The following is a 21577-nucleotide window of genomic DNA, read 5'->3' as shown; positions in this document are numbered from 1 at the left end:
TTTATTTGGAAGACTGCTGTTTAATTTCCAAGTAGCTGGAGGGATTTTGAGTTTTTCTGTTGTTATTGGATGGAGGTTTTTTAAAATAAATGTCAATTAGGTCAAATTGGTTGATAATGTTGTTCAAGTCTTTTATATCCTTATTGATTTTCTCTTTATTCATTCTATCAATATGGAGAGAAAAGTGTTGAAATCTCCCACATTATATTATTGGGAATTTGTTTATTTCTTTTTTAAGTTTTGTCAGTTTTTGTTCCATGTATTTTAAAGCACTGTTTGGTGCATGCACATTTATAATTTTTACCTCTTCTTGGTGAATTGAACCCTTTATCACTGTGAAATGCCCCTCTTTATCCCTGGTAATATTCCTTGTTCTGAAGTCTATTTTTTCTGATATTAATATAGTCACTCCAGTTTTCTTTTGACTGTTAGCAAACTGTATCTTTTTGCATCCTTTTACTTTTAACCTATCCGTGTCTTTATATTTAAAGTTGGTTTCTTAAAGGTAACATATAGTTGAGTTGGATCTTGGTTTCTTAAAATCTGTTCTGGTTATCTCTTTTTTTTTTGAAGAAGAAGGAGTTTATTAATTAATTAATTAATTTTTGCTGTGTTGGGTCTTTGTTTCTGTGCGTGCGCTTTCTCTAGTTGTGGCAAGTGGGGGCCACTCTTCATCACGGTGCACGGGCCTCTCTTGTTGCGGAGCACAGGCTCCAGACGAGCAGGCTCAGTAGTTGTGGCTCATGGGCCTAGTTGCTCCGCGGCATGTGGGATCCTCCCAGACCAGGGCTCGAACCCGTGTCCCCTGCATTAGCAGGCAGATTCTCAACCACTGCGCCACCAGGGAAGCCCTGGTTATCTCTTTTTGATTGGAGTGTTTAAAATTTTTACATTTAATGTAAAAATTTATATGGTTGGATTTAAATCTACCATTCTCCTATTTGATCTTTGTTCCTTTTTTCCTTCATTCTTTTGGATTAAATGAGTATTTCTTATGATTCAATTTTACCTTCATTGCTGATTTATTAGCTATACCTATTTTATTTTTAGCAGTTGCTTTAAGGTTTAGCGTTTACATCTTTATCACAGTAAAAAAAAAACACCACTTCACATATAATGTAAGAACTTTACAATAGTATACTTCCCTTTCCCACATTCCATACTTTTGTTGAGATACATTTTAGTTCTACATATATTATGAATCTCATGTTATTTTTTTTTTTAAAGACTTGTTTTCATTTTATTCATTTTTTGGCTGCATTGGGTCTTTGTTGCTATGCACGGGCTTTCTCTGTTGTGGCAAACGGGGACTACTCTTTGTTGTGGTGCACGGGCTTCTCATTGCGGTGGCTTCTCTTGTTGCAGAACTCGGGCTCTAGGCACGCAGGCTTCAGTAATGCAGCACACGGGCTCAGTAGTTGCAACATGTGGGTCCTAGAGAGCATGGGCTTCAGTAGTTGTGGTGTGGGGGCTCAATAGTTGTGGCGCGCAGTCTCAGTAGTTGTGGCACATGGGCTTAGTTGCTCTGCGACATGTGGGATCTTCCCAGACCAGGGATCGAACTCATGTCCCCTGCATTGGCTGCCACCAGGGAAGTCCCTCGTGTTATTTTTCATTTAAACAGTCAATCATTTTTTAAGGAGATTAAAATAAGAAAAAATGTATTTTATATTTACCATTGTCAGTGTTCTTTAATTCTTTGGGTTTATCTAAGCTTCTGTCTGGTATCACATTCCTTCTGTCTGCAGAACCTATTTTAACATTTCTTGTAGTGCAAGTCTTTTGATAATGCATTCTCTAGGTTTTTGTTTGCCTAAAATAATCTTTTTTTCTTTCATTTTCTTAGTTATTTTTATTGGTAATAGAATTCTGTGTTGACAGTTTCCCTCCTCTCCCCAACTTTAAAATGTATTACTCCATTGTCTCCTAACTTGCATAGTTTATGATAAGTGATCCACTGTAATTCTTATCTTATGTCCTAATATATCTTTTTTACCCACCATTTTTAAGTTTTTCTGTTTATCACTTTTATTCAGAAATTTGATTTTGATGATGATTTTGCATCATTTTATTATTTTCTTTATGTTTTTACTATTTTGGATTCATTGAAATTCCTGAATCTGCAGATTTATAGTTTTCATCAAATTTGGAAAATATTCAGCCATTATTTTTTCAAAAAATTTTGAGCCTTTCGCCACCCTGGCTTCTTTCCTGGAGCTACAAGTATACGTATATAGATTACTTAATATTGTCCCACAGTCACTGAGATTCTGTTCTTGCCCCTCCCCACCCACTTTCATTTGGACAGTGTATATTGCCTTTAAGTTCAATGATCTTCTGTAGTTTCTAATCTGCTGTTAATCCCATCTATTATATTTTTATTTCAAATATTGCATTTCTCATCTCTAGAAGTTACATTTGGGTCCTTTTAAAAAATATTTTCCATTTCTATCTTCATTATGTTCATGTTTTCCTTTACATATTTGAGCATGTTTATAATACCTGCTTTAATGTCTTTTTCTACTAATTTTTAAAAATTTATTTATTTATTTATTTTTGGCTGCATTGGGTCTTCGTTGCTGCACACGGGCTTTCTCTAGTTGTGGTAGGCGGGGGCTACTCTTCATTGTGGTGCGTGGACTTCTCATTGCGGTGGCTTCTCTTGTTACAAAGCACGGGCTCTAGGCGTGCAGGCTTCGGTAGTGGTGGCTCAAGGGCTCTAGAGCATAGGCTCAGTAGTTGTGGTGCATGGGCTTAGTTGCTCTGCGGCATGTAGGATCTTCCCGGACCAGGGCTCGAACCCGTGTCCCCTGCATTGGCAGGCAGATTCTCAACCACTGTGCCACCAGGGAAGCCCCTTTTCTACTAATTTTATGATCTCTGTCATTTCTGGGACTGCTAATATTGACTGCTCTTTCTCTTGGATATGTGTCATATTTTCCTGTATTTTTCATGTCCAGCAATTTTGTACTGGACGCTGGATATTGTGAGTTTTACACTGTTGGGTACTGGATTTTGAAGTATTTCTGTAGAGTGTTGCATTTTTTTTTTTCTGGCACAATTTCCAGTAACTTACAGACCCATATGCTCCTTTCCAGCTTTTTAAGCTTTGTTATAGTGAATCCAGAGCAGCTTTTATTCTAGGAATAATTTATCTCTACTACTAAGACATGATATTTCTATAGACTCTGCCCAATCAATCCTCATCTGATATAGTGTCTCTCTATTCTGGTTTATGGGAACATGAAGTAGTCCCAGTTCTGTGTAAGGCCCAGAAATTGTTCAGCCTACTGCTTTCTGGTGGTTCTTTCCCCCGTCTTAGTTTCTTCTCATGCATGTGCCCATCATTCCTCAGCCAAAGACTTAAGGAGAACTCTCTTCCTATTTCTGAACTTTTTATGTGCAGGTCTCTCCTTTATGGTGTTCTACCCTGTAAATTCCAGCTGCTTTGGTCTCCCTGAACTCTGATTTCTATCTCCCCAGCTCAGAAACTGAGGTTTCCCTTACCCTGAACTGTGGCCTAGAAACTGCCCCCAGCACTAAGCTGGAGCAATTGTGGGGCTCACCTCGTTTTTCTTCTCTCAGGGATTACAGTACTGGGCTCCCTGTTGTTCAATGTCTAAAAACTATGTTTCCTATATTTCTCTGTTTTTTCAGTTGTTAACAGCAGGAGCATGATTTAATTTTCATAGAAGTTAATCTTTCATGAACAGACTTGAGTTTTATTTTGCTCACCTTTTTTCCTAAGGAACTTACATCATTTATAAATACTAAGGAATGAAGGATTGAATAAATGATGTTATGCTCTACCAATCCTTTGCTCCTTCAGTATTTACTCTTCACTTTATTCTATCACCCTCACAGCAGCAATTCTCAATCATTTATGGTGGACAATCTATACTAAAAACTTAATATTTAATATAATTATTGGCAACACACTCAAAGGAATTAAGAAATCAAAAACAACAGAAACAAGTCAATATCGATCACAGCACAATCACTACTCTAGTATAAGAATGTCTTTTAGGATCTATAAAAGCAGCCACTATTCACTTACCACGTCTCAGTGCAGTGTTGTTGTCTTAGTAATAACCATCTACTTCCCTAGCTGCAATAAAGCTGTTATTTTTTAAATGCATTAGTGTGCTAGAATTATGAGTAATTAGAAAAGGTTTAAACTTCCTATTACAATGGTTATATGTACATATTGTCAAATTTTTGGAAAGATAAATTTAAAAGATTTAAAAAAACAATCCATATTCCTACCACCCAAAGACAACACTATTAATAATGTTTTCCAGCCTTGTTACTGCATACCTGTGAAGCCAGGATGAGAGAAGGTACAGCCCAGGTGTGAATGGAGCACTGTGCAGATGTGCCTCACTGGTGCACTTGCTTGTTCATGACAGGATGTCGTGGGCCTGGAATCTAAGAAAGAGCAATGAAGATATACTAACTTCCTAATCAACAGCATATGTTTAAGCAGTTCCCAGGTGAGGGCCAGTGCAGTGATCAAGAGTATCCAGTCCTCTGTTCAAGGTTAATAGTCCTGGGTTCTGCCACTTAATAGTTCTTATTTGGATGAGTCACTTGACCTTTTAAATCCATTTCCTCTTCCATAAAGGGAGATTGGTAATAGTACCTTCCTCTCAAGTTGCTTGTGAGGATCAAATACGATGATCCACAAGTAGTAGTTAATGCTGCCTAGCCTACAGTAGGCTTTTATTAATATTAGATTTTAATACATGCACGGGGATAATGTATTAACAGCTTAAAATAATAGCTGTCATTTCTTGAGCCCTTACACTCCTAAATGCCTTGTATAGAATACTTCACGCAACCCTTACAATAATCCAGTGAGGTATTATCCCCATTTTACAGATGAGAAAACTGAAATTCAGAGGGAGGGGTTAAGTGACTTACTCAAGGTCACACCAGAAGTAAGAGGTGGGATCAGGCTTTGAACCCAGGAAGTCTGACTTCTGCTTGCTCTGAACCACTATAATAACCTCTAAGGTAGCACACACTAAATGTTAACATGCTAAATGTTGACATTTACTATCCTTGAGTATGTATGGTTGTTTTTTTAAAAATTAGGACATTGCATAGAGTCCTATGCAATGTACTATGCAAATAGAGTCCTATGCAAATATTTAGGCTGTCTTGAATTTTCACAGGATGCTGGGGGTCCCCAGAACTCAGTTTGAAAATTCCTGAGGCAGTTCACTGTTGGGTAGTTCTAACTGCTAGAAAGTTCCTGCGTGAATCAGCTCAGAGTAAGTCTCACTCCTCTTCCACCTTGGTGAGTTCTGAAATGCAGGTCATAGCTTGTAGCCTTTTGTGAAGCTTTTATGTGCATGTGTATGTGTGCTGGATCACAATATAAAATGCGTTTCTTACCATGGGTCACAGTCAAGAAGTTTGAAAGCCACTGTTATATATGACTATTCTTCAGGTATTTGAAGGCAGCTGTCATAACCCACAACCTAAAGACTAATCCTCTTCTCCACAAGGGACCTCTTCAGCTTCTGCAATACCCTTGTAACATGGGGATTCCTCCCTTATACTGGGTACCATCCTCTGGCCCTGTCACCAGATTCATCCGGGCCTCTCCTCAAATTGCCTTTGGGATGACTTCCTTGACCACTCTCTCTTCGGAAGCACCACCTATCTCTCTCTAGTCCCTGACCCTGTCTTATTTTTCTCAAAGCACTTTTTTACTACCCAACATCATAGTTTATATGTAATATGTAAAATATTTTTTTATGATCTTCATCAATAAGATGTTCATCACTGAATCCCCAATCTGTTTCCTGGCACATAGCAGTTGCTCAATAAATATTTGTGGACTGAATGAATGGATGAATACTAGGAGTAGACACATTTTATCCATAATGTATATAGATGTACTCATAATATTAAATACAACTCTTTCCATTAGGAGCTACATTCTAGAAAGCTTTAACTCACAAAACTACAACTGTAGGCATGTTTTCATTCTACCATCTCTATGTTTTAAAAAACCCTTATTATTTATCTTATAGTATTATCACATATTTCATATATTTATGCATGTATTTTACTGTACAAGTATATCAATATATACTACCTCGTGTATACTGTTACCTTTATGTGGAATTTTATGGGACTTGCATGAGTAGTTTTGACTATATGAGATTTTTATTGATTCAGTTACAATGCTATGGTGCATCTTGGAAGTATTTTACATTTTTCAAAGCAATCTTGGGTAAATAATCTATTTGATATTTTTCTGAAGCCGAGAAAGTGTGTCGGAGAGCTGGAATAAACTTCCGCTGGCTGCCGGCTAGTGACCTCTAGATTCCAATCACAGCCTTTCGTTTCACAGATGGGTAAACCAAAGCCCCGAGCAGGGAAGGAGATGGAGTGGACCTGGGATTAGAATTTAGCTCTTTGTGGTCCACCTGCTGCCAGACGCCCGCAAACGTTTGTCCACTCGCCGGGGCTGAGGCAGGGGAGTCAGATGCCCACGCCCCTCACCGGAGCTCTATGAGGAAGGGATGCCCTGGTTATTATCACCACTTTTCAGGTGGGGACTCTGAGGGCACACCTCCAGGGAGGGGAACCTCCAACAGTGGCTTCTTCCGGCCCTCAGGGGACCACCTAGCTCGGCAGCGGAATTCCGCACGCACCGGGTAGGCGGCGGTCTCAGTGGGCGTCCCATGCGGTGCGCCGGGTCCTCCTCCCCACGACCCTGGCATCCGTCCCCCAAAAGGGACATCTTCCTACCTTGTCGGCTCCCCCAGGGCTGAATCTGGCCTGTCAACCTCCCTGTCGCTATGGCAACCACAGGCCTAAACGTTCTAACTTCCACCTCTGCCCGCTTCCGGATGAACTCGAGCCAATGGTGTCCTCCGTTTCTTAGGCGTGAAAAGTTGTTGGCCAATGATCAGAGGCATTTCAAAAACCGCTGGGAAGCTGCCAGAATTTTAGGGTTCGGGTTAACTACGTCAGGATGGGTGGGGAACCTTAACAGGGCTTATCTAGGCAACCCCCCAAAATCTTGTGATAGACCCAAAGCCTTAGACTTTTGATCACCCAGAAATCCTACTTCAAGGAATAAACCTAAAAGAACATTCATCGAAGCCCGGTTTATAAGAGCCAAAGAAAAAAGACTGAAACGGGCAACATACGAGGGCAGCCATGTAGTGTTCCAGGAGCCCCTCTTTACACACTTAAGAGCAATCACAGTGATCTTGTCATTCGCTCTCTTAGAACACTCCAAGGGCTCGCCTTTAAACTTAGGATGAAATCCAAACATCTTCATATAAGCTGTCCCTTGCCCGTCCCGCTCCCCCTTCCCACGCGCCAGAAAAATCTCGCACCAGCCACGCTGTCCTTTGGGCAGTTCCTACAATATGTCAACCTCGTCCTGCTCTCGGGTGTTCCCTCTGAGTTCGCTTGGTGTCAGGGTCTGAACCACAACTGCCTCTTTCTCATCATCGAGGTCTCTGTCCAAATGTCATGTCTTCACCTGTAAAATGGGCATGAGCCCAATGTCTCGCTCAGGGGGTTGTTGAGAGGATCTGAAATGAAATGCACGTGAGTGAAAAAGCAGAAGCTCCATGCACGTATTAATTATTTTTTAAATACAATTCATTTTTTAAAATTTTTAAATTGAAATATAGTTGCTGTACAATATTATATGTTACAGGTGTACAGGATAGTGATTCACGATTTTTTAAGGTTTATACTCCATTTATAGTTATAAAATATTGGCTATATTCCCTGTATTGTACAATATATCCTCGAGGCAATTATAATTATTACACTTGTACATTACGGAAGCATTCAAGTGCTGGGCTTACTGGTGGACCTTAAGTATTGCTGAGCTGGGGACGTACCGGGAGGGCTGGTATATTGTGCTGCCAACAGGTGTTCCGGGAGGATAGGCAAGGAGAGACTTTTATGCCCCGCGGCTTTGGGAGGAACCGGGCCTTGAAAGATGTGTAGGATTTGAATACCTGGTGAAAGCGTGGGGGTGGGGCAACAGCAGGAGCAAAGCCCGGGAGGGGGCTCTGAGGATAAGGAGGCAGGACACCTGGCAGGCTGCCCACCTGTAGGGCAAGTGGAGTGAGCAAGTCACCGGAGCTTTCCAGACACAGCCCGAGGAGGGAGCGGAGTTTTGTTCCAACGTCTTTCCTGTGGCCGCTAGAGGGGACCCTCTCCAGGCGAGCGCAAAGCTCCTGCGGGGCGCCGCCTCCTCAAGGCTCTCCCCCTACGCTTCAAGCAAGCTTCTCGGCGGAGCCAATGCCGGAGGTCTGTCCCGCCCACCCCCTCCTCGCAGCCACTCGCCTGCGCCAAATGCCTGCCAGCTTTTGACTGGCAGGCTGTCTGGCAAATCAAATCGCGGCCTTGAAAGCAAAACACTGCAGCACTCGGGCAGCTCTGGGTTGGGGAAGGAATCTGGGAGGCTGTGCCTCCGGGTTGCGCGAAGAGTCTAAGTCATTGCTCAGAAACCTCTGATAGGTGGGCCTTAGCGGAAACGCCGCCGGTGAGTAGTGATTAAGACTAAGGGCGGGGGAAGGGGGACTTGAATTCACCCTTCGTTTCAGGAAAAGCGAATGCATTTGTGATCATCTACCGTAAATATCTTCCTTGTCATTTTGGGTCTCATTGCCTCAGAATGCTTTTTCCATTTTCGCATCGAGGAGAGGGGCATGGATTTGCCTTAGTAAAGGTGATGCCAGGCGTTACCAAATCAGGAAGTGAACTAGAGTAACTTCGCCTAAATTGTACCTGTACACGCCGGCTTGGGCGATAGCAGACGGTGGAGTTATCAGGTGGATGAGAGAAGGCCTTCTTGATCCATGTTGGCCTCTGGAAGTTGTTTCCTGCGCATTGGGTGGGGACTTTAGCGTGTAACCCTTTAGTGAGCCAAAGCCCAGGAAAGGGAAAGCGCTTGGCCTGTAACTGGCACTCAGCAACTGGAAGCTGAATTTGCAGGTGTTGGGAAAGGGCGTGTTTGAGTGTTTCAGGCAGAGCCAAGACCCGACTCTTAGCAGCCATGAGCTACGTTTCTCTAGGCTGGGAAACCGTATTCTGTGGGTCAGTGAAGTAATTCATTGAGATGAGGGCTGGGGGATGGAGTGGAAGCCATCACCTAGTGAATTATCTTTCCGTTTTTGAGTCAGCGACCCTGTGCTCACTGGTGGCTGTGAGGGGCCTCAAAATTAAGGGGTGGCTGGCAGCACAGAGTTGGCTCCTTGCCTCTAGGGCATATGTTAGTCCTGGAAAAGTGCTTTGAAGTAAGGAAAAGAGAGTCGCTGGGCAAAGAATGTGTGCCTTATAAGGAAGGGCAACTTGCAGAGAGTTCCTCCAAGGCTTTTAGTCCCAACGGCTACCCAGCTGAGGAAGAGTTTTCTGTCTTTGCAGGCCATGATGCCTCAGAGGCCTGGGTTTCCTGAGGCAGAGAGGGAAGCTGCTTTTTCAAAGCGAATTAAATGAGAGTAACCACAGCCGCTACAAAGGAGGGCAAAAACAGAAACCCACCTGGAGGAACCAGCTGATCCAAAGGAGGTTAGTTAGGGGCCTGGATTCCCATCAGCCTCTTGGCACATCCCTGAGGTCTCTCTGACGTGCTGTGGGCGGGGCTGGCTATACGGGCTGTATCTCTGGAGTCGGTTGGTTAGGCCTGAGTAATCCGTTCTCTTCTTGCCCCTGAAGCGGCCACGGTGCACCAGGTGCTTCACAGGGCTGTCTATAGCCAGTCAGCAGGTATGTATGGAGGTCACCGTGCCAGGCTCTGGGCTAGATCTCGGCAGGGAGCAACGGAGCAGGGGATTCAGCAAACTGCTTCCCAGAATTTGTGCTCCAGTGCCCCTTCACCTCCAGGCCGAAAGCCTCTAAGAGGGTCTCAGAGATCAAGGGAACCCTGGGCCACCCTTCCTTCTTAAGGCATAAAAGTATAGTGAAGAATAATTACGCTTTTCACAAGATTACAAACAAATATTCGTAGGGCTTTACAATCAGGGAGGTCTGGTTATGGGATGTGAGTTACAAAGTTGTCTGATGAGTGTACTTCAGGTATATATATACTGAATATATAACCTCATCTAGAGGCAGAAGCAATCATTTAACTTTGAGGCCCTTTGACAAAGTGAGACCTGGGCTACATTGTCTAAGTGCTGCCCCTGTGCTAAGCCCTGCATCTGATGTCTCCTAGATACTGGACTCAGTGTTAGTCCTATAACATAAGACTGTGCTGTTCACACCAGGAACCAGAATTCCTGGGCCTAGGGCTAGATAACAGAAGGAACTGGAAGCTACAGGAAAGATAGGAGGCAGCTTTCTGACACCTTGAGGCACAGCAGAGACTTTGTTTGGCATGCAGTAAGCCCTCAAATATTCGTTGCTTGAGAGAAAGAAAGGTGTATTCATAGGCAAATTAAATAATTAGACCGATAATAATAAAATTAATACTAATAATAACTGACATTCATTGACCATTCACTGCGCACATATTTTATATGCATTATTTCACCAAACTCTCAAAACACATGGGCTTCGAATATCCATATTTCACAGCAGAGGAGACTGGCTGAAAAGTTAAATGACTTGGCCAAGGTAAAACAGGTAGCACATGGCGGATCAAAAGTAATTTAAAATATTTTTATATTAAAATAAACATAGGGCTTCCCTGGTGGGGCAGTGCTTGAGAGTCCACCTGCCGATGCAGGGGACACGGGTTCGTGCCCCGGTCCGGGAGGATCCCACATGCCGCAGAGCGGCTAGGCCCGTGAGCCAGGGCCGCTGAGCCTGCGCGTCCGGAGCCTGTGCTCCACAACAGGAGAGGCCACAACAGTGAGAGGCCCGCGTACCGCAAAAAAAATAAAATAAGTAAACATAGACTTTGCAGTAGAATCCAAATTTGTATTTTTTTTTTTTTTTTTTTAATATAAGAAGACGTCAAAGAAACCCTTAGCACCTGCAGAAGGTATTTTGGCCATGCTTCCTATAACACTAAGGGCGTACTTCCTCTTTCTCTATTTGGTAGAAAAGCTTGAGATGCCCTGAAAATATCAGTCCAATGAAGTTAATGGGAATTACCGTCATTGCTTGTTTTACTTGAGGCCACATTTTACCCCTGTTCTACAGATGAGGCAATGAGACTCCAGAGGCAAAATGATCTGGTCACTTAGGTCTTCCCCCTCCTGGTCCAATGTTGTATCGCCTGTGCTAGGCTGACCCTCAGAAGCAGGACAATTCTTCCATCTTCCATGGAGATAACTTTTCTTCTCATTCTTTCTTTCCTGCATCAGAATGTAGATGGTTCCTTTTTTATGGCAGTGGGATTTTTTTCTTTCTTTGAAGTCCTGGAGAAGTAGATGTAGGTAGTGTTCTACTTCTTATGTAGGGGAGCCTATAGAAAAGTAGCATTTAAATTAGGATATGATGGAAGGAAGGAAGCAAAGGAGGCGAGGGATGGGGTTTTTAAAGGGCCAGGAAAAGGCTTTGAGGCAGGTGAGCCATATCTTTATTTGAGATGATAATGTTTCAGTGTTTCATTGTACATGCATTTTTAATGTTCTTCCCCACCGTCTAGAGCACTGCGAGAATCAGGAAACGCATCCCTGTCTGTGTGCCTGGGAAGAGACCTAGAAACTGGCACGTCTCTGAGGGAAGGTGAGGAAAAGGCTGTAAATTGGCCAAAAGAGCCTTGAAGTACTCCTTCCGCGTGGGAAAGTGATGGCTGGTGGAAGGAGGCGAACCCTGCAAGGAAAGATGGCTTAGCAGCAGCTGCAGCTGCCAAACCAGGCCCGGTGGGATGTGCCCTTAGACCACCATGGACGGAGCCCACAGAGCAGCCCTGCAGCTGCAGCAGCTCCCGCCCGCGAGCAGTGCTGACCCTGTGAGTGAGGCTTCCTTCTCCTACAAGGCAAGAGCTTTTATTTTTTTGGTTTGGGAATTTTATATTTTTCTAACAAGAAAGTAACACGGTGCAGCATTGGCTAACAGATAGGTCCAGGGTCCGCGTGCCTATTGCTGGCAGAAACAGGCAGACCCTCCACGCGTACAAGAGAATGTGTAATCAAAAGAAATGTTCATTAAAATATATAAAAATAGGAAGCTAGAGAAATATTTTAAAAGGAATTCATTCCTTGATTTTTTAAAAAAATCACCTGCTCCATTACTCAGAGACAACCTTTGTTCCTATTTCTGTGTATTTCCTTCCTGTCTTTTTCTGGTATTACAGACTGGGGATCAGATTGTACAGAGTTTTGTTTCTTCGTTGTTTCCCTTAACCTTATTTGTGGACCGTTTCCCCACGTCATTGAGTAGTGATTGAAAGCATGCTTTCTGAATGATTGCGCAGTAATCTGTCGAGCTGCTGTATCAAAATTTGCTGGAAAGACCTCCTATTGTTGGATGTTTAGATTGTTTCTAATCTGGGATGACTGTAAATGCTGCAGTGAACATCCCAGAGATCATGCCCCTTTGCTATCTCTGAGAATTGGATAGGGCTTCCCTGGTGGCGCAGTGGTTGAGAGTCCGCCTGCCGATGCAGAGGACGCGGGTTCGTGTCCCGGTCCGGGAAAATCCCATGTGCCGCGGAGCGGCTGGGCCCGTGAGCCATGGCGCCCGTGAGCCATGGCCGCTGAGCCTGCGCATCCGGAGCCTGTGCTCCGCAATGGGAGAGGCCACAGCAGTGAGAGGCCCGCGTACTGCGCAAAAAAAAAAAAAAAAAAAAAAATTGGATAGCCCTGGAAGAGGCAGTCTCTCGCCAGCAAGCGAGCTCACAAATGCCAGTGCATCAAGAATACAGAAAATAAGAAAATATAGTTGATATAATTGCCCTTGTGGTGAATGGATGCCAAATGGACAAACACAGAACACTCTCCCTCATGAGGCGTCTAGTAAGTTTCCATTTTAATCACAAATTTTATTCAGTTACTTATTACAGAAGTATCTTCCTGCCGGAGAAAAGGTAAATAAGTCATAGTGACTCTACCAAAGACCTTAAGAAGTGAGGTGGCAGATAGGCATGTGAACAAAGGGTGATGGGCTGACCGAAGTACCAGGGGGAATAAAGGGAAGAAGGCTAGGCTTCAAATCCCTACCTGTTCCTATCTAAGTGATTAGATGTAGGGCTTAGGTAACCCTCAGAGCTTCTCTTACAGGTAGGATGGTGGTAGCAACACCTCCCTCCATCCCTCATCCCTCATCCCTCCTCAGCTGCATGGATCAATGAGAAAGCACGTAGCCCAGCGCTAGGCATGCAGGAGGGGCTTGACTCACCGCTTGACTCAGAAATGTCTCGTGGTTACAAACAGGAACAGATGAAGGTGCACAGAGCAGAGGAAGGAGTAGTTAATTCTGCCTGGGGGAAGGGGAAGGGGTTCTAAGGGGAAGCTGTCTCTTTCCTCTTTGATTTTAAGGCTATTTTGGTTGCAAGGAATAAAAATCCGTTTCAGAGACGCTGAAGGGAAAGGTAAAATTATTATAAGGCTACAGGGTAGCTCATGGAACCCAGGGGCACGAAGGGCCGTGGGGCTTGAAAGGTGGTAGAACTCTTAATCACACGTTCAAAAGAGGGAGGATCTGATTGGCCCAGCTTGCGTCAGGTGTCTACATTTGTCCAATCAGTAGTGGCTGGGGGTGGGGTCCTCCAGCAAACATGGTGTCTCCACACTGTGGGCTTGTGGCTGGGTGGGTTTTCCTGGAGGCATCTCCTACCTTTGGGGAAAACATTGAGAGGCCCCAAGTCCACGTTGATGGGGGATGGCTAGAAACAAGCAGTTTGCCCTGAGTTACAGCCCCACCCTCACCCTACCCAGCAGGGAATGGATTCTGGTTGTTGGGGGAAGGTGGTCTGTGAGACCAACAGGCTGAGCTGCCCGAGGGTCGGCATCCCTGCGGGTCTCTGACACTGGAGGCTCTGCTTCAGCCTGCAAGAGTCGGGCCTCACTTCTATTTAGCAAACAGGTCTCTCAACTGAGCACCTGCCATATACGTGCCTATGCTGGGTGGGGCGGGAGCTATGTAGGTAATTGAGATATCTCCTCCCTGAAGGAGTCTAGAAGGGTGGCGGGGAAGCCATTTCCACAAGTATCTACCCTTTAGGACAGAATTTGGCACAAAAAGAGAGATTCAGCAGGGTGTTAAGAGCATGGCCTTTGGAATCAGGGAGACCTGGCTTCCAGTCCCAGCTCTATCACTTTGTAGCATTATAACTTGGGGAAAGTCATGTAATTCCTCTGCACATCAGCATTAAGTTCATCCTATAGGGTAGTTATGAGGATGAACTGAATTTACAGAAAAGGAAACTGAAGCTGCCTGTACCATCTCCAGTTTTCTGCCTGTGGTAATCCTACCCACCCTTCCAGCTCCAGCTCAAATATCACCTTTTTCATGAAGCCTTTGTCAGTCTTCCTGGCAGGAAAATATAGGTCCTTTATCCACACTTTTATAGCCAATTCACAATTACTATGGTAATCATCATCATAATAATAGCAACTAACATTTGTTGTGTTTACTATAACAGGGACTGTGTTAATCCTCACAAAAGTCCCATAAGGTAAGTACTATTATATCCCCATTTTACAAATGAGGAAACTGGCACAGAGACGTTAATTAACTTTCCCAAGACCACACAGTCAATAGGTCATAAAACTGGAATTTGAAACAAGCCTGTGCTCTGCCAAAGCCCGTGGTTTTATCCACCACTTCCTCTTGCCTACATTGTGCTGGGCACTCTGCAACGCCCCTTCTCCCCCGATACTGATTATTAAGTGTCGAAATAGCAGTCGTAGATAAGGTAACGCCTTACCTGCTGGAGAAGGTAAACGTCAGGGAGCTGGCCTGAAGCCAGGTCACGGATGTAGCAGAGCCTATTAGCCAGCCTGCTGCCTCCCTTGTATTTGAATATGAGTAACCCTCAGAGCAAGCCAGAATGCAGTTTATACTTAACTGTTAGCATTTTAAGCCCAAGGGACTGTGAGAGTTCAGTTTAAATAGCAAGTGATGACAGTCTTGTCACTGCGGTATGTAAATAGATGCTGTTGTTGGCAGATGTAAAGCAGGCGCTGGAACAGGAGATCTGAGCTGAGGTTTCACTTGGATACCAGTATCCAAGGTTTCCTGCCTCTGCGACCTGTGGCTGCTTTTCTGCGAACAGTTTCTTTTCTTTCAGAGCTGTAGCTGGTGAAAGATCAGTTCTCGGATCAGAGAATATCAGAGCCAGAAGGGTCCTTAGAGCTGTTGCTAATGCTAATGATGATGATACAAATAAAAATTGTAAAAATAATAATGGTAGCAGCTAGAATTGTTTTAATATTTATTACAAGAGGGTTCACAGTCAGCTTCATTTTTCAGAGGGGAAGCTGAGGCTTCAAAGTGATTGCCCTGAAGTCACACAGCAGTGAGTGGCAGAGGCTGGACCCCAGCCCAGGTCTGCTGGTCTTCAAAATCTGTATCGGTTACCTGAAGCAGAGAGGGAAGTGACTTTGGGTCTGCTGCCCCCTTCCCTTGACGGCTGGGTCTGTTGGAGCCATGGCTTGCACCTGCCCCTCAGTGGGAGCACCGGTGTTTCAGTCTGCACCTTTTCGTAAGGCACAGAGTCATTGATCCCAAGATCGAATCCCTGTCCCGGGTTAGCCATCCACGTGTACTTACGAGCACTTAACACTTTGAATAACTTTGGTGAAAACCCCCGGGTGGTTCCTCAGCCAAAAGCAGAGCATGCTGGGTCGAGAAGTCTCCCGGCAGAGTGTCCAGAGCTGGAGTTTCCCGTTGCTGTCCTCCTCCCTCCCAGCCAGTAGACCCGGACACGACCATTTCACAGTTTCCAGTGCTGAGGTTTGGAGGAGGGACTTAACGTCAGGAGCCCTGCTGGTTGTCGCCTCAACTCTGAATTGCCCTCCACCAGGCACTTGAGGGCAGCGGGTAGGTGTGTGTTCAAATTGTGTAACCCCTGGGCTGCTGGCAGCTTCCTTGCTTGACTTTAAATGCTCATAAGATTGAACCAGCCACCACATCACAAGGGTTTGGGGCATAATTAGCATTGACGAAGCCCTTTGAAACCCTTGGATGAAAGGGCGTGAAGTTGTATTGCGCTGTTACTAACTGTGTCTGTAGCCAGTCGTTATGAGTGGAGATTAATATGCTTGAGGTAATGGCTTTTAAAAGAAACCTCAGCTTCCTGTGTCATTAGTGGGAATGTAGCGCTTACAAGGTGGGGATCTTTTTTTCTTTATCTTGCCACCTTTGAAGGACACCCCAGAGAATACAGTGGGACACAGATTCTCATCAGGAAACTGGAAGTCAGACCTCTAGCTTTAAGTTCTCCCATCCTCACCTTGGACAGGTTATTTAACTACTCTGAGTCTTCCTTCGTTCATCTCTAAACTCCTTCCAACTTGTGTGCTAAAAATAGGACTCATAGTAGTACCCACTTCATAGGGTTATTTGTGGCTCAAGGGTGATGCGTAGAAAGGGCTTAGTGCCATGCCTGACATATATATATATATATATATAATACATGTGATATTATATATAAATGCTCCATAAATATTATTATGGTAACCTTTTAACATTGTTTTTTTTTTTTTTTTGTGGTACGTGGGTCTCTCACTATTGTGGCCTCTCCCGTTGCGGAGCACAAGCTCCGGACGCGCAGGCTCAGCGGCCATGGCTCACGGGCCCAGCCGCTCCGCGGCGTGTGGGATCTTCCCGGACCGGGGCACGAACCCTTGTCGCCTGCATCGGCAGGCGGACTCTCAACCACTGCGCCCCCAGGGAAGCCCTGTCAGGCGGATTCTTAACCACTGCGCCACCAGGGAAACCCCCCAGCCCCATTTTAAAACTCTGACTTAAATGACTCCATTTTATGTCACATTTCACAGCACATTCTCCAGCAGCCTTGTGGATTCAGTCTCATCAGAGGACAGCTTGGTATCTCTGGGTAATAATAATGTAGTGGCCATCAGTTGTAGGTCGAACCAAAAGAAACTACCACTTTTGTAGGTCAAAACTGGTTGGATATTGGCAATTTTTATGGTTCACCCTAATTCTTATTTACTGAGTTAAGTGTTTCTTCCAAATGATCTCAAGAAGTTCATGTACCAGCTCTGACAGAGGGGCACCGTCATCCCAACTAGCAGAAGAGAGCGGAACCGAAGCTTAGTGAAGCAGATCTCAGCAGCCTGCCGACCCTGAACCTGTAGCTGTCCTCTGAGCAGCCCCTGCTCAGGTCTCCGTTTCTGCACAGTTCCTGGGGCCTGTTTCCAGCTCTCCCCTGTCCCCCACTAAGGTGTTAAAGCAGCTTTGAAGTGTTTTTGGAGCAGCAACCAGAGTCTTTTTGTCTCCTACCTGCCGAAGGCAGTTCCTGCAAAATCACTGCCACTTAACACTTTGTAACAATTTACTCATTAGCGTAGGTAAACTGAGTTATTAGGCAGAGTGCCTGCCTGGCCCCAGGTTCTTTGCCTCCCATGAGGTTGAGGTCCTTGCTTTCAATCCTTAGGAACCACATGTAGTGAAGGGCTTCCTTTGAGGTCCTCAAACTTGCCCCTCTAAGGAAACACTGTGTATTTCCTCACACTTTCTTTTCATTGACATCTAAAACTTATGATTACAAGTTTAAATATTCACAAAGTATGTAATTCTTGACACATTTAAATTATTTTTTTAAACTCTTACACGTACTTAACTAAAGCCCCCCGAATATAAAGACCATTGATCCCTACCATCAGACTTCTGAAAAGACTCTTCTTTAACAGTTGGAAAGTTTACATCATTCCTTTTCCTTCTTGAATTTCTATTTCCCTTCCATTTCCCCACAGAATTTTATCCCAAAATTGTGTCAGCTTAAAGAAAAACACACAACCTAAGAGTTGTGACTTAAGTTTTTTTCAGAGACCTTACTGAGGACTATAGCCTGGGAGACAGACGCTCAGTAGCTCTGAGGAAGCTGTTCTGAAGAGGTTGAGGGGGAAACCAGTTTATACGTATGTGATTTTTGGCTAGGAAATACATGCGGTAAAGTATACATCTTGGTAAAAGATTACTGCTGGTCACAGAGAACAGATATCTCAAGTTAATGATTTAGTGCTTTTTTTTATGTGTGGGAGGATGCAAGAATCTGGGTTCATTAAAATTCTTCCTGAGATGTGCATCTAACTATCTAAGGGGCCTGCTTGTCCAAGCACAGAGCATCCTGTCATTGTCTTAATTTCCGTTCAGAGTGTACTGTCGGTTATCGACTGCAACAAATTACAGCTTAATCCTTGCAGAATTGGGTGGTGAGCAAAAACACTCTTGTTCTTCTTTGTTTATATGTGTCTGTCTTTCAATACTTAAAATTTTTATGGACATCTATCATACTTCTCTACAAGAAAGAATGTAGAGTATGTAACCAAATTTCTTTTTTAAAATTTCCTTTGATATAAGGTTCATAGATACTGATTCGATACAGAATTTTTTATACAATTGAATAAAAGCAATTGATTAATGCAGTATAAATTTTTATCATCATTATTGAACAAAAATAACTTTGTATTAGAAAAATGTATCTGAAAAGATTTGGACTTGATTTTCAATATTCAAGGTAAATATTATTAATTGGTAGAATGAGATAGGGTTTAGCATCAATCCTGTAGCAAGCTTTGGTTTTTATGGCTAGAAGTGCTGAGTCTCTTCATGTACCCCGAATGGAAGAAGTATTGTTACAGCAGTATCACTGAATTCTTTCAACTCCTTCCAAGTTATGTGCTAAAAATCATGTAGTGATAAACTAGTTTTATTGACCTATCAGCTAACAGTATGATTAGGACCTCATTCATTTTTGTTCAAAGCAACGTACTAGACATACTTAATTTAGAACAGGATTTGTTTTTGCTTTTACAGTTTCCGTGAAGTTTACCAAAAAAGCATGATCAGTTATGCCGGTCACCTTTTTCACTTAGAGGCACATTGGGTTAATCTCATATATCCAGAAAGGATTGGGGAAATTGAAATATGATTAATTTTACTACACCTTTGCCCTTACTGTACTGTAATACATATATTTTAACTCTAGAATATAATGCAAATATTTACTATAAATATTTGTACATGTATTTATCCCTAGCTTGAATATATTTTTGTCAAAACTTACAACTGTAGGTATAACCTAATTAACAAAGCTAGTTTTTATTGTACAAACATCAGTTCAATCAGACTTTCTGATTTCAGAATATCTTAACAAGGGCCAAGTTATCCCATTCTGATATCTGTCATGGCTTACAGGAATACGTATGAGAGGGGGAGAGAAAACAGTTCCTAGAATGGGCATTTATCACTAAAGAAATCTCCCAGGAAACAAAATTTCAAAATTCCCCTGGGTTTCTTAGTGGTTTTACAATTTGGGGCAATGTACCAGAGTAAGATTCCACATGAGTGAAGGACAAGCCTTTCTTTGATAAAGTGGGAGGAAGCTACAGAGAAAAGTAAGGAAGGGGAACAATGGGAAGCTAGCAAAGGGCACAGGTGGAAATGAGGATATGGTGATTGAATCCCTTAAAACTGTCAGTATCAGCAAAACCTTTGTAGAAGAGAGTCTCTGGGCCCCCCAATCTGAAGGATATGGCCTTCTAGATCCTGCTACCCTGATTCCTCTTTTAGAAACAGTCCTAATGACATCACTCAGAGCCTCCCTATCATCTCCAAGCCCAAATCCAAACCCTTTGAAGTAGAGAAGCCCCCTCCCAATCTGACCAGCCCACCCCTAAGTCTTATCCCTCTACACTCACGTTTCTTCTGTCTTCTGTGGACCCTCGCCCAGCTATATAGAAGCCCTCATTGGTCCTCAAGCTCTCACACACACATCCCCTTTTACCTCTCAGTGCCTTTGAGCCCACTTCCCCCTGGGTCTTACCCCTCCACATCACCTTCTTTCCATTCCGCAAAGGCACCGTGCTCATTCCCACCATGGGGGCTTCCCACCCCACCCCCATCACTCTACGTCTTCAGATCTCTCTCTGAAACCATTCTTCAAAGATGCCTCCCTGACTTCCCTTAATCCTGGGTCTCTCACACACTAGATCAGGCATCTGCTTCTCCTAGGTAGCTCTAACTGAAGTGTGCTTAAAAATAATCAGGTGTTTTAATATATACTGCATGAGGACCGGGACAGCGCATGGCACATTGGCAGTCAGTGCATGGCACACACTAGGCACTGAATAAGTGAATAAGTGTCTGGAATGCTATTCTTCCCTCCTCTGTAAAGTGTCTGTATTCTGCACTAGCCTAGGAACCTTTGAGTCAAGAACCAATTCCCCAGCCCTTGATAATAGCTACTAATTATTGAATACTTATCCTGTGTCAGGCATTGTTCTAGAGCTTTAAATATTCCATAGCTTGACATACTAGTTAAGAGCATAGGCTCTAATGTCAGACTACCTGGGTTCCAGTCCTGCTTCATCCACTTACCAGCTACCTCATATCCTCTGTGCCTCAGCTTCCTCACTGTAAAATTAGATAATAATACTACCTACCTTATAGGGTTGTTATGAGGATTAAATGAGTTAATATATATGAAGTAATTGGAATAGTACTTGGCATGTAGTAAGTGCTCAGTAAGTACTGTTGTTTGTCATTATTGCTGTCATGTTTATTTCTAATATTTACAACAAACCCAGTCTGTCAGTTTCCAAAGGCTGAGCTCTCTCTAGTAGAAGAGCTGGCCAGCCATGTAAAAGAACTCAGGCTGGGACTTCCCTGGTGCCGCAGTGGTTAAGAATCCGCCTACCAACGCAGGGGACGCGGGTTCGACCCCTGGTCCAGGAAGATCCCACATGCAGCAGAGCAACTAAGCCCATGCATCACAACTATTGAGCCTGTGCTCTGGAGCCCGCAAGCCACACTACTGAGCCCACGCACCTCAACTACTGAGCCCATATGCTGCCACTACTGAAGCACACGCCCTCTAGGACCCGTGTGCCGCAACTACGGAAGCCTGCACGCCTAGAGCCCGTGCTCCGCAACAAGAGAAGCCACTGCAATGAGAACCCCATGCACTGCAATGAAGAGTAGCCCCAGCTTCTCTTGTGGCCTCTCTTGTGGCGGGATGAAATGAGAAATGAATAACAGAAGGAAATTCACAGCAGCAAAGAGGGAAATTCACAAATATGTGAAAATTAACCCATGGTCAATGAAGAAATCACAAGGGAAATTAGAGACAAACTGATCCTAAAATTCTGTGGAAATGCCAGGGACTCCAGCTAGCCAAAACAATCTTGGGAAAAGAAGAACAAGGTTGGAGGACTCATGCTTCTTGATTTCAAAAATTATTACAAAACTACAGTAATCAAAACAATGTGGTACTGGCATAAGGACAGACGTACAAATCAGTGGACTACAATACAGGGACCAGAAATAAACCCACACATCTGTGGTCAATTGATTATTGACAAGGGTGCTAAGACCACTCAATAGGGAAAGAATATAAAGTCTTTTCAACAAATGATGCTGGGACAATGGATATCTACATGTAAAAGGATGAAGTTGGACTCCTTCCTCATACCATGTAAAAAAAATTAATTCAAAATTAAAAAATTAA

At 43.7% G+C, this 21577-nt stretch overlaps 2 protein-coding genes across 23 annotated transcripts in view; one reads left to right on the top strand and one right to left on the bottom strand.

Annotated features, from left to right (window-relative positions):
* The window catches only part of STPG1 (sperm tail PG-rich repeat containing 1), a 50250-nt gene extending 45822 nt beyond the window's left edge, over positions 1–4428 (bottom strand). For all 8 annotated transcript variants that reach the window (XM_049695762.1, XM_049695790.1, XM_049695779.1 and 5 more), the window contains exon 1: positions 4318–4428. The gene's annotated coding sequence lies outside the window, so the exon portion shown is untranslated. The remainder of the gene's footprint in view (positions 1–4317) is intronic.
* The window catches only part of NIPAL3 (NIPA like domain containing 3), a 73290-nt gene that overhangs the window by 13955 nt on the left and 37758 nt on the right, over positions 1–21577 (top strand). For 7 of the 15 annotated variants that reach the window (XM_033422575.2, XM_033422571.2, XM_033422561.2 and 4 more), the window contains exons 1-3: positions 8383–8533; positions 9415–9558; positions 11585–11917. The exons of 1 other annotated variant lie outside the window; for it this stretch is intronic. In XM_033422575.2, the coding sequence (XP_033278466.1) occupies positions 11825–11917 (93 nt within the window). In that variant the 5' untranslated portion in view covers positions 8383–8533; positions 9415–9558; positions 11585–11824. 7 more of the 15 variants (XM_033422562.2, XM_033422565.2, XM_033422568.2 and 4 more) reach the window with 7 other exon arrangements.

This window comes from Orcinus orca, chromosome 1, assembly GCF_937001465.1.
Source record: "Orcinus orca chromosome 1, mOrcOrc1.1, whole genome shotgun sequence".
In the NCBI taxonomy this organism is placed as follows: Eukaryota; Metazoa; Chordata; class Mammalia; order Artiodactyla; family Delphinidae; genus Orcinus; species Orcinus orca.
Note: the sequence above shows the minus strand (reverse complement) of the source record. Positions and strands in the feature narration are given on the sequence as shown.